The 13,096-nt window shown below is 42.1% G+C and overlaps 1 protein-coding gene across 1 annotated transcript; it reads right to left on the bottom strand.

Moving 5' to 3' along the window:
- Positions 1-1,062: 1,062 nt before the first annotated feature.
- Positions 1,063-11,933, bottom strand: wnt9b (wingless-type MMTV integration site family, member 9B). Its single transcript, XM_066698636.1, has 4 exons — positions 11,801-11,933; positions 8,370-8,623; positions 6,650-6,915; positions 1,063-4,824 (listed from the first exon to the last, which is right to left on the bottom strand). Exons 1-4 carry the CDS (start codon positions 11,884-11,886, stop codon positions 4,366-4,368), a joined length of 1,065 nt encoding a protein of 354 aa, XP_066554733.1. The 5' UTR covers positions 11,887-11,933; the 3' UTR covers positions 1,063-4,365.
- Between the last annotated feature and the right edge of the window lie 1,163 nt (positions 11,934-13,096).

Genomic DNA, 13,096 nt, shown 5'->3' with positions numbered 1-13,096 from the left:
GATGAGAGGATGTTTGGATTAGCCGATTATAAAACAATTAGTCAAAGAGCAGGGTTGTGCTTGTATAGTGTTTGTATCTGAGTGCTGGTGGTGTGTGTGTGTGTGAGAGAGAGAGGTGCTTCATTTTCCAGAAAGTGGATGTCATCTTTAGCATTTACAACAGCAAGGCACTATATAACAGCAAGATATAGCAGATTTTTTATACCAATGATAACTCATAAAAGGTTTCAAAATGTAGAATAACTTGAGAGACAGGACAGGAGAAACTGTACCTGCAAACACCAAAGTCAGGACATAGTGCCTGAAAATGGCAGATGGGAGGTGAAGTGACCAGGAATAGAGACCTATATACTTGCATTGTGTGCTGAGGGGGTGTGTGTGTGACTGAGATACACGGGGGCAGAGGTGCAGGGGTTAACCTCAGTGGTGCCTCTCAGGGTTGCAAAGTGGGGTGGTGGGGGAGGCAGTAATCCCCTTCAGCCGATACCCTCACCCAAATCCCCCCCACCCACCCCCGGGTGAGCCAATGCAGGCCGGATTAAAGTGTCATGGGAAAGGCTGGTGAATTAGCCGAGCCCCAGGTCGAGGATGTGTGTGTGTGGGGGGGGGGCTCTGCGCGGCTCAGCCAGCCACTCAAGCTGAAATTATACCTTGTGCAGCCAGCAGGAGGGGACAGGGCCGCAGTGCTTTGTCTGCTTGTTTTCATGCCACCAGTTCTCTCAATCACTGCTCCATTAAATCAATATTATTTTCCTAATTTGAACTTTTTCATCATATTTCAGTTCCTTACAGCTGTTGGCAATGTTTTGGTACCTGTGAGACTGTATGTAAATTGAATGCATCTCAGGAGTTGGTCTCAACTGCATCTCAGAGGCTACATTTACAAATGGATAGACTGGCCTTTTTGAATTTTTATATTTTTTTATCCAGTCTCTTTTAATTATAATGAACAATACAAATAACAAAACATTTATTTGTGCATTTATTTATATATTCATTTATTTTTATATTTGTATTGACATTAAAGCCATAGACCACAGAAATACTTCAGGCACACACACATTTTTTTTTTTTTTTTACAAAGGAATATATTTATTTTTCATTTAAATAAGAATATATATTTAAAAAAACATCACATGAGGAAAAGAGGATTATGTACAACCCAGTCAACATGTTTAGTCCAGAAAGAAAAATGATTTCACTTGATTTCAATACAGATGCACAGCCTAAATATATATATTTGTATATATTTATATATTGAAAGCAGATAAATAATATAAATATTTATTTGTCTACAGGCTGTACAAGTGAGGTAGAAAAATAATATCCAGATTTAAATTCCCTTGTTACTGAAGCCATGACTCAGTGTGACTTTGTTTGTATGCAGTTAATATTGTGCTACTGCCTGTTAAAGATGCAGTGCATCCATTTATAAGGACAGCATCTCCTGTTTATAAGATAGCATTTTAACACACATACCTAGAAACAGAATGTACAGAATATTACCAAAAGTATTGGTACAAGCCTGCCAGTATTGGATTATAATTGAGGTCCTTTTCTAGGTAAAGTGTTTATAAGGGCACGAAGTGCATCCCCAGTACAATTTTTTTTATATTATGTTCAACAGTGTACTGCTTATGTTGATTACAATTTATGGTGAAGGCTTTGTGCTTTGTCAAAAGGATGAACAGGAAAATACTTTATTTCAAAAGGAATCAATAAATATAATTAAAATGCCCCTAGTAAATACAATGAGGACAACTGTATTTGTTGCTTGTCCTGATATGTTTTACAATATACTGTCTGTACTGTATTCTGTCATACAAAAGTAGCTATTTTTAAATTTTATTTTGAAAATGGTTTGGGTTGTGGTGAAAGGCATGCGTACCTCATAGATCAAAATAAAAGACCTACATACTGCTTGGATACACAAGCAGGGGGTCGTGATAAAGCTGATAGTAAGCAGCACAGTTTTTAAGTCAGGTCTTCCGTTAAAGAGGACTCTTAAAACCCACAGGTTCTCGGTCACCTTTGTTCTACAGATATAATGACTCTGACAGGGTTGTATACAGGAGGTGATACTCATTGGCAATCTTAGTTCTGTAAACATGACTGAACACTATTGCAGGTATGGAACAATATTTGGAGAGAGGATTGTGGTGTAGAGCTCAGTTTTCAAGAAGCAAGCGGCCACAGGTCTAATTAACCAGGATGATTAAAAGCATCCCCCAAAAAAACGAATGAAGCAGCGTACCTATTTAAAGCACATGGACACACAAACACAAATGACTGGGCTTGATCAATGCGGCCAGTTTAAAGGGAGCATTTTCCGGCTCTGGGGGATTTCCTGTATCCCATCAAGGCACTGGCTGTGATTATCCTGACTGAATGCCAACAAAAACAGATGTCTGATACAGTGACGATGTAATATTCTAATAACATCCAGGTTTCGGTAAGAAATTAGGGGAGTGGGGGGAGTGGGGTGATCATATTTGGTATAATGTTGGAGGCTGAGCTAAGCTCCTGGGGGCCTTAGTGGCCTATATGGACTTTACAAAATTCTTATTGAGACTGGTTGATTTAGCCTATGCAAGCTCATTCAAATGCACCTAAAATCAGCCCTCAGGAACGCTGAGTTTCAATAAAAAAAACTTACTAGGAAATTTGGCCATACGTGACCAGAACACATTAGGACTCTGTGTACACTGCACCCTAATCACAGAGAAAGAGGTCTGCTTTATTAAAGATAAACGGTGCAATTTGTGCTAATTGTTAATACAGAAAGCCAAATAATGAGCAACATGAAAGGCAAATATCCAACTGGAAAAGGGGGGGGGGGCTGGATGGAGGACGCGAGCTCTGCTAACGTTAAAAGGCTTGATTTGTGCCCGTAGCAAAAATTGAAGAAAATGAGCAAAAATCCCTTGATCAATGAGGCCTCAAGGACCTTTAAATGTCCTTGTGGGAAGAAAAGAAAAAATAAAATAAAAGATTTTTAAGGTTAGAGGTTGCGATGTTGTCCTGTAAGTCACCCTGGATAAGGGCATCTGCCAATAAATAAATAATAATAATAATAATGTTGGACACCGACTTAAGAAGTTCCCTAATCCCTACATGCTTCCCTTCTCTTTTTATTTGTATTATTTTAGATTTCTGGCACAAAAAACTAACAACAACAACACAAAACTGTTATCCAGGGCTTAACATACTTAAGTGCTTCTAATTCTCCTATTTACAATACGCCAGACAGACGCACACACAGACAGACAGGTCCTTGAGTCCCCCTTTTTGTATGCACAGACAGGCAGATAGATAATCTAAAACAACAGGCAGTATGACAGGTACACTGTGAGAGAAACAGACATATAGTGGGTTTAAACATCCAGTGCTACTAGTTCAATACCCTGTATACACTGACAGACTCTCAGACACACAAACAGACAGTCTGCGGTGCTGAATTAAGAGTCTGTGTTGATCCCCCGGCCAAAAGGTACCTTGTCAAAAGTGCAGTCCACCATCTTCAGCCCTCAGACAGGTGCATGTTCTTCTCTGGTAGTGAGATCCTGGCTTCAGCCCCATGTTACAGTCTCTGGGAACTGAGCCGAATACCTGTGGTGCCTTCAGGTGGCCATGGGTTCCATCCATTTCTTTTCAGTTCAATTTGCTCCTTAGCACTGACAACAATGTGATGCCACAGCGAGAAGACATGCTTTCACCACGCATGGAAAGGCCTAGTTTACAACACTCGGGGAGATGCTGAGAATCTGTTTGCAGAAGGCATCGGGAGTTTAGTTACAATAAAAAAAAAAAAGAATATCGTGTATACTGCATATAGTTAGATTTGTCTGAATTGCAGCCGTAGGGTTTTTCCTACTGTATTATGATTGCCTGGCGCTGGCAAGTGAGTGCATCTTTCAATGGGACCCAGCATCCTGGAAGTCTCTGCTCTCCACCTTCGATCCCATTTCAGTTCAGAAGAGCTCCATGTGCCATTATGATTCGAGTAAGACCACAAGAGGAGGAAACAAGAGTCATCTCTCCCTTTCCTCCCTCAGTCACTTCCTTTATCTTCTGTCCGCTTGCCTGTATTCACCTCTGTACCCATCTGCTCTCTGTTGCTTTGGCCTGTCCCTTTATTTCTCTGATGTCCATCCCTCCACTATACTCTCCCCTCCACCATTTTATATATTTCAGGTTTCCCCTGTTCTTTAGTACACCCTGTTTCAGTCATCCCTTTCTCTTCCCTCCTTCCCTCCCCTTCCTTCTCTCCCCCTCCTTCTAGATTTCCCTCCCCCTCCTCCTCCTCCTCCCCCTCCTCTTCCTCCTCCTCCTCCTCTTCTTCTTCTGCCTCTCTCTCGTTCTCTCTCAGTGTTTGCAGGTATACACCTCCTCCTCCCTCAGGCAGGTCTGGCACTCCACATGGCAGCACCAGCGCACCTGGCAGTGGCAGGAGAGAGTGGTGTGGCGCAGGGCGGTGTTGTAGCCCCGCCCACAGCACAGGCTGTGACAGCTGGTGTCCTTGGCACAGGGACGCCCCCCGGTGCCAGGGGAGTAGCGCGAGGGCCGGCAGAAGCTGGGCGAGTCCTCCAGATAGACCAGATCCGTGGGCCGGGGGGTCAGCCCGGGACGGCGTGGGCCTGCTAGCTCTGGCTCCCCTGTGGCTGAGTTGGTGATGCTCAGCACCCGCACGGCCGAGTCGAACTTAAACTTGAGTAGCCGGCCAGTGTCGTGGAAAGAGGACAGCTGCTTCCAGCACGTCCGCACCGCACACGACCCCGACACTCCGTGGCACTTACAGGTGGTCTTCAGCCCGCTCTTCACCGCCTGCCCACAAAGAAAGTGAGAGAGAGAGAGAGAGAGAAAGAGATATCTTTAAACTGCCTATATAGGGCCTCTTAAATCAGCATCCTGACAGGGCTGTGGCAACAATTAATTGGGTCAACTTAACATTTCCCTCTGGATCTCATTAAGGGTGTAGAAAGAGTAAGGCAGATAATGGTTCATCACTATGCAGCATTGCATTGGAAAAAACAAGCACTTGTGAAGCCATAGCTTCATGGTCTGATTGAGCGGTCAGACAATCTAAGATCATTGAAAGACCTTATGGAATATATATATATATATATATATATATATTTTTTTTTTTTTTTCTTTCTCTCAATGACAGGGTCATTTCAGGAGCAGAGCGGGTCAGGCTGACTCTAGTGGCATGTGCAGCGTTATCATCTGCTCTGAACCCTGCGCAGATCAGAGTTGGATATGCAGCGAGGAATAGCTACGGAGCGGTCATCTAGAAAATACCCTGGAGAAGCCATAGGTCAGGGTCCACAGTGGACGGCCTGATGACTCGGCATCTGGAATGGCCCAAGGCAGGGGAGTGTTGGGGAGCAGTAGAATTCCACCTCAGCAAAGGTATGAGCCCTGAGGCCCCACACTTGGGAGACATGAGAGGAGGAAACCTGGGGAACTGAATGCCTTTGAATGCTGATCAGCGATCAGTGCTTGTTGCTCACTGTCAGTGTTAGTTTCCAAAGCATAAGGGGTTTCACAACCCCACAGAAAAATAAATTTCTAAATAAACATGAAAGGCATTAATGTATGTTTTTGTTCTTGTGCCATGGTGTGGAGATGTTTGTGGGAGCTTGGTGTGGACCAGTTATAACAGGATGGCATACCTCCCTTCACAGGTAATGGATTGAAACAGAGGTCTTGTACTGACTACAGTTTTTTTTTTTTCAAGTGGTGTCTACGTATTGTGGTATTTTTTTGATGACAGAGATAGATTGCCGGCATTGGTGATTTCTTTAAACAAACTGTGTGATCCTTATGAGAGATATGAAAGTTTGCACAAGCACAGTTCAGCAATAGATGTACCATTTCTATACATTTTAAGATTGGCCCCACTGCCCCCCTCAGTCTCACTCCTGCCAACAGCAGGGGCTCCACAACAATATAATAAGCAGTGATGCAGAGATCAAGGCTTCTGTTCACCTCACAGTGCAAGGAATTGCCAAAGGGCAGCAAATTAATTTTGACTTTGGTGGGTGATGAGAATTACAGTAGAAAATGCAAGGTGGGAATTGGGGGAATAGAAAATTATATATAGTGTGTATCTCTACATATGAAAATTCTGCAGTTCTAAAAACGTTGCTCGCAGCTTTGACACAAGGTCTTTAATTTCCAGTGGGCTGTGAAGCAAGCTTTATCTTGCCTGGGAACACCTGGCTCTGCTCTTGCTCTGTCTCTCTCCTGGGCTAGCAGACTCGCTCACGGCCCTGACATTTCCGGAAGAATCTAGAAAGACTCCAACCCATTAACCCCATCACTACCATCTGAAGTACCTGCAAGCATAGAGTAAGAAGCTGTCACTGTCTCGTTGGGTCTGCTTTGGCTTCTTTGCAAGATTGAGATCCAAGATTGTGGCCTAGACCAAATCAAAACTTTGACCTACATGTGAATCGCAAATTTAAATCTTTACCCAATCAGGTTTTCGTTTATTGCCAGAAGACACTTTCTACTCTGTACAAATAACAAAGTCAACAAAGTTTTCAATTTGTGATTTGTGAGGTAGGTCAGAGATTAAATTTGGTCAAGGCATCTGCTTCCCGATGACCCCTAACTGTGGGTACGTTTTCTGGGGTACACTCACCCAAATGCCCACGTTGGTGTTGTGTGAGTCGACCCGTGCACGCAGGTCCTTGCTGACCCGCTTCTGGCCCAGGAAGTTCTTGAGGAACTTGGTGCTGTACTTGAGGTTGTCACCACAGATGCCCCACTGCCAGGCCTCACGGTGTTGCAGATCGGGGGAGTCATCGCAGGTGCAGCGCTCCATACGGCCCGAGCTACAGGCCTTGGCCAGGGCGTGGGAGAGGGCGGCTGAGGACACCGCCAACAGGAAGGCTGTCTCCTTGAACCCTGGTAGGGACACACATGTAACAATGTAACAAAGATAACGGACAACAGAAATCAGTCTGATTCAGCCCAGCTTGCTAGCCTTTGAATTCTTGTTAGATTTCTTGCAGCTAACCCGTCCATGAATTTCCTTCACCTACACAAAATGATGTCCTCTGAACTTACTGTTCAACAATCTAGAAAGAGAAAAAGGTACACTTCCAAAGAGTGGGAAATATTCTCACACCTGGCTTCCTCTGTTCCTCAAGGGTTTGGGACATAAGAATACTTCTTTTCATGAGTAGAAATGGCTTACTCCCTGGTGTCTTACCCCCCTCTGATTCTCTGTTCTTCTTCATGTCTTTCACTGTCATTCATATTTACTCACCATCTTTGTGAATTAGTCACTTAAACCTGGAACAAATTAACTGCCCCCAAATCCCCCCCTACTGCCTGCCTGTTGTTGTGTGCTGTGAAGGGAGATGACCCTGATCACATACCCAGAGTGTGGAGGAAATGGAGGCAGATAGACGGCGCAGTTGTTATGAGTTGTTGCTGTTAATGCTAACTCTCTCCTGAGCTTGAAACACTCTGTTCCCAGAGCGGGATACAGTGGTTTTATCAGGATGCCTCACAATTAATCTTCACAGATCTGTTTCTCATTCGTGTTTGCGCTGCCCAGAGCCATCACAAGGGTGTATTTTGATCCAATTAATTATTATTTTGACTAGGAAAGAGATTTTTTCTTTCCCCCACAGATGAAAGACGGCAAATCTAGCCGCCCTTTTCCTCTGGGAACTGGGCGCTTTTCCGAGCTAAAAATATACCCCCTATAGGAGCCGAGCAGGACTGAAAATTGTGCCTTTTCAACCCCCTTTGCTGTCCTATTATGACTTTAGCTGTGCATCATGTGTACAGTACTGGATACTGAGCACCTCATGCCATTAAACTGTGTGACAGTTCATAGATACCTTGATAACTCTTGTCAAGAAATTAAATGCCAGCCTCCAAAAGCACATATTCGGTGGGCACTTTGCCTAAACGTCACTGGGTTAATTGATGGGTTGTGATTTATAATGCTATAATTTTCCTTTTTCGTTTCCGCTTTACTGTAGTATGCTTTCGGTGCACCATTTATCTTTGTCTGTCTAGGCTTGTTTTATTACACTTTACCACTCACTGACGGTATGTTACAAAGCGTTATATGAAACATATGTTTTATTTATTTATTTATTTATTTATCTATCTATCTATCTATCAGTAGATTGACAAAATATTCACACTTCACAAAACATATTACAATAACAAGAACAAATAAATGCGATACAAATTACATTATGTCCTAACTGGAATTTGATGATCAATATAAGTGTACATATACTTATATATAAGTGTACGTTTCTAATGGCATCTCTTCGGTCTTGCAACACCAAAAATCTTTACAAAACACAAATCACTGAATTGTTCACACAACTTACCTCTCTTCAGCAGGCTGCTGCGCCCGTCCAGGCTGCAGTTCCAGCGCTCGTTGCGGAATTGATACCTGCACTCCAGCAGGCTGATGCGCACGGACTCCCGCAGCGTCTCCGCCAAGCCCGGCTCCCGGCGGCACAGGCGCTTCTGCCGGCGCGTCAGGGTCAGCTGCTCGCACTGCTTCAGATGCGCCTTCCCCGGGGGAGACTCCGCAGACAGCTGCGCCGGCAGCAACGCCAGCGGCTCCCTGCCTGTCAGTCTGCCAGCACAGATACAGAGGTGTTCAGTGGTTGGGGAGTACGGGGGCGAGATGGCAATGGGAATTGCATTGCATTGTTTTTTAATACGTCCTCTAAAGACACTGCTAATACCCTAAAGAGGGGTTTAGGTAACCCTTCACTGCGTTTACTATCGCATTTCTCTCAATCGTTAAAACGGCGCCCGAGTAGAGTCCTTCGCGGATTGTTGAGGATTAATTGAATGCTATTAAAACACTGATTCTAGAAAATAAATCTGTAATGCGTTAAATAAACACAATGACGCTATTGTGGTGTTGCTTGGTAGACTATCTATCCCCACTGTTTCCATACATTGTTACTGTCTTTTTTCTGATCTTATTTTTACGGAATTGCTCCGTTCGGCCTTTAAAAAGAACAGTATTCACACCTCTGAAATTAAACACATTTTAACGCGTTTCTTCAATTTTAAACACGGCCTAAATAGGTCAACGCTTCTTGGTATTCGCGATTTCTGCAGGATTTGTTCTGGCAACAATCTGCAGCCGAGTATAGCCTATTCATGAACAGGTAACAATTCTATTTAAAACTGACTTGCGGCATATAGAAAGTGCTCATGAAACCAAGCGCAGGGACATTTTAATTAGGTCTACACCGTTTTCAGTAGTTTATAGGAGGATAAGAAACTTCCTGCGATGCTCATAAATTGCTAGGATTTCCACCCGCCAGTGTTTTCTACTGGACTGCGTATACAAATAGCATGGTATTTATTATTATTATTATTATTATTATTATTATTATTATTATTATTATTATTATTAACAGTCACATGATGTTCGATTATCACTTATATCGGAATCAGGAATCAAATAGGATTATAAGAAGCTTATAAGCTTCCTTTTTTCTTAGAAATAATTTCATAATATAGTTTATTCGTTACAAAATGATAAATAGCCTACATTTACATTAGATGCGTCATTATTGATACATTCTTATTCGATATGAATTGTTATAATAATAATAATTATTACTATTATTTATATAATTTATACATTTGCTGTTAATACGGGTGAAGACTTTTGACAATGAAAATGGTTTGCGTTAGCGGTGCGACTCATCTCTATCTTACAACACTTTAAACTAATGTATTTAGTGCTAAAGACATTTATATCGAATTTTATATCTGTTAAAATATACCGTAAAACTTCCAATACTCGCCGGGTCTCAAACAGCAGCCGGACTCCAATAGTCACCGGGTTGATTTGCATAATCATGTGAACAAAAGTCGGTCTCTAATAAACGCCGGGTTACGCATCTTTCTTGTTTTCACTAAAAATATATACCGTATATTAATAAAAAAAAATAAAAACACAATCACGTGTGTTTTTATTAATGTATGTATTACTTTAACATATATATACACACACACATATACACATATATAGCTGTATATTTGTATTGCTGTTAATTGTTATTTTGTGTTTATTTAGTGACAGTTCTAGTATATTGCATCTCAGACTGCTAACAGAATTACCGGCATCTTGTTCTCTTAGTTCACCATACATTATATGTGATTTGTTTGCATCTTTGGAAAGCAAATTATGAAAAAATAATAATAATTAAAAGAAAGAAACAAAGAAAGAAAGAATGCCTGTCCTATTTGCCTACTTCTACAATGAAGCAGTGTTTCCAGGCTCTTCTTACCCTGAATGTTTAATAGAAACGCCGGTCTCCTAATCGTCTGCCTCCAATTGACGCCGGGGCTTCCTGCAGTTATTTGGAATAAACCGGGGGCGTTTAATTGAAGTTTTACGGTACGTCATTTCTACAGGCAATGAAGAGCAGACGTAGAGCCGGGCTGCAGCTCCAGGCTGTGCTGTCCCCGTTAGTTAACCGGGAAACAGTCGCTTATATGGAGAACCAAATGCACCGTTACAGCCTTGGTTTCAAAATATATCCCCGTCTTGTCAACCGACCAAAAAGCGGAATATCAATGTCTTTCACTGTTAAAGCAAAATATCAATGAACGAATGTTGCACTGAGAAGTGTTCAGCTGTTTTCAGCTGTGCATGCCCCCCCCCCACTGTACACAGATTAAATCCATTCATTGTTATAATAATAATAATAATAATAATAATAATAATAATAATAATAATAATAATAATAATAATATGTACATTAGATCAACTAAATTTGAGTAAAACAAAAATATTTCTAACATTTCATATATAATGAAGAATGGCAATGTGTATCTTATACAGTCCGTCTTATTAATTCGGTTCAGGAATCGCTTCTACAGTAAAGAATCTGCCTCAGGTAGTAGATTAAAATATGAGTTAAACCGCATTCCCTTCACGGACACTTCAGGACCGGATTAAGTGTCCCAGGGGATACAGAACTGAACTTCCAGAAGACACACACATCTGTAACATTTATAGTCTTGAAGAAATTGTTTCAAAATCACAGCTCAATGGGAAACGTTAACATCGTTTAAGACTATATAGACCTATTTATTTAATAATAATGAAAAGCAAAAATGAGACGTGAAAGCTTAATCAATCCAGAAAATATTGCCAGTGTGTTGTCATCTAATTTCGGAGGAGATGCCCAACCAAGACCTTAGCAATAACCGATCAATAATTTGGACATCCAAATAGCAATCAAATCGCCAAGGTTTCGTTTTTCTACATCACACTATTTGTCCCAATATCCTGAGCACAGAAAACATCTAAGATTGCAGAGATGGAAAAACCACTGCATGGAGCCTCAGATAACCAATCACCAGCTTCTCAGTTCCGTGGTCCATAAACTGTACAAGTTGAATGCAGAACTGATGCATTAGCAATGATATCACAACAACAATACATAATATTACCCTTATTATGGCCAACGTCCTGTAACCTTTAATACATTAAGATACTGTGATACATGTTAGATTACAATGAGGAAGCCAAGGATGTGATATATCATAACGCGTTGACTTCCACATGTACTTGAAGAAGCCTATAGATATACATTCTCCAACTTGAATAAAACTACCAGAACAGCTCCTTTCCATTCGAGGTCTACACTTCACCCCATCAATAACCAACAGATGAGCTATCCACTGCCAAGAGCATAGCATCCCTTCTCTGGTCCCTCAGGCAGAGCACGGGCAGAAAGGCAAGGAGGGAAAAGACGGAATTAAAACTGCCGCTGACCCGAAACAAGCCGCTGAATGCGAGAGCAGGACGCAGAGGGCAGCGAGTCGCAGCGGGCCGGCGGTCCTCGGGAGCCTGGGGCGCATGATGCCGGGCAGCGCTGCTCTTCATCTCGCTGCTTCTCCGCTGTGAGGTCCCCGCCGGCCGGCCGGAGCGCCTCTTAAAGGGGCCTGCACCCATTCTCCCCTGCTGGCAGGCGCGTCCCGTGGAGGGCATGGCCTCTGGGGATCGAGTTGTGCGGGTATTGGCCAGATTTGAACAAGCACTCCACCCTGCTGCTTAAACCCCACCCATGTGTGTGTGCGCCTGGGGGGCTGATAGGTAAACCTAGGCTACCTGTGGAACCCAGGCGGGACTATCTATCTGTTTGGTCATCAGTTCATTCTCTTAGATTATATTCTACTTCATCGGTGCTCACCTGATCATACACCTGTTCTTAAATCAGCAGATACTTTAATTGCATATGTAATACCCATCCACTTCACTGGTTTTACATTGTTTGGTTTAGAGACTTTGGAATGTATTTTCTTGCATTCAAACAGGGTTTGAGGCAGCTATGTTTAAAACAAACACACACGCAACATATATTTAACTAACCATCATGATAATTCTGTTTTGTTTGTCCAATCTGCTTAGTTATTTATTGATATTTCGTAATGCAATGGTGAACTGCTCACTCTGTAGCACTGGTGCGTTTAAAACATTTCTTCCATGGTCTAAAAGCAGGGATTAATTAAATGTAAGTGTATTGTATATTAAAACTTTATAAAGTCTGTGAAGTACAGTATTGTACTATACATTTATCTAACCAACCCACTTATCTGTCTGTCTGTATATGTATAATGTCTGTACATCTGATTTTTTCATATCTAAGATAAATTATAAATACGCCCTGCTGCATATTTTTATAATATAAAATATATGTACACAACAGAGTAATAATACATGGCACAAGATTGTATAGGGATTCAGGTCAAGCAGTAAGTATCGCCAGATGAGGAAATGCTGGTCCAACGGAATCCCTTTTCAAAGGCACCGGTCCACCCAGCTGTGCCACGGAGTATTTACAGATGGAGACAGAGATGGTCCTCCAATTTATTTATTTGTTTATTTTTAGCAATCTACGACATCACCCTTTCCTTTTGGTAATTAACAGTCATTTATCCCTCACCATGTGCAGTCTGTAGTTGTGTCTGGATGTGGTTCCCAGGCGCTAAGGATTCAGTGACATCAAACACCCGCCTCCAGTTCATCCTGCACCTTTGATTTGTTTAAAATGGTCTTGAAAACAAGCGG

This window comes from Amia ocellicauda, chromosome 3, assembly GCF_036373705.1.
Source record: "Amia ocellicauda isolate fAmiCal2 chromosome 3, fAmiCal2.hap1, whole genome shotgun sequence".
Classification (NCBI taxonomy): domain Eukaryota; kingdom Metazoa; phylum Chordata; class Actinopteri; order Amiiformes; family Amiidae; genus Amia; species Amia ocellicauda.
Note: the sequence above shows the minus strand (reverse complement) of the source record. Positions and strands in the feature narration are given on the sequence as shown.

Excerpts from the sequence above, each read along its gene's own strand:
- wnt9b (XM_066698636.1), bottom strand. The coding sequence starts at position 11,886 with ATGCGCCCCAGGCTCCCGAGGACCGCCGGCCCGCTGCGACTCGCTGCC. Across the intron at positions 6,916-8,369 it reads CAGCAGCCTGCTGAAGAGAG|GGTTCAAGGAGACAGCCTTC; the intron begins GTAAGTTGTGTG and ends TGTCCCTACCAG. Across the intron at positions 4,825-6,649 it reads ACACCAACGTGGGCATTTGG|GCGGTGAAGAGCGGGCTGAA; the intron begins GTGAGTGTACCC and ends CTTTGTGGGCAG.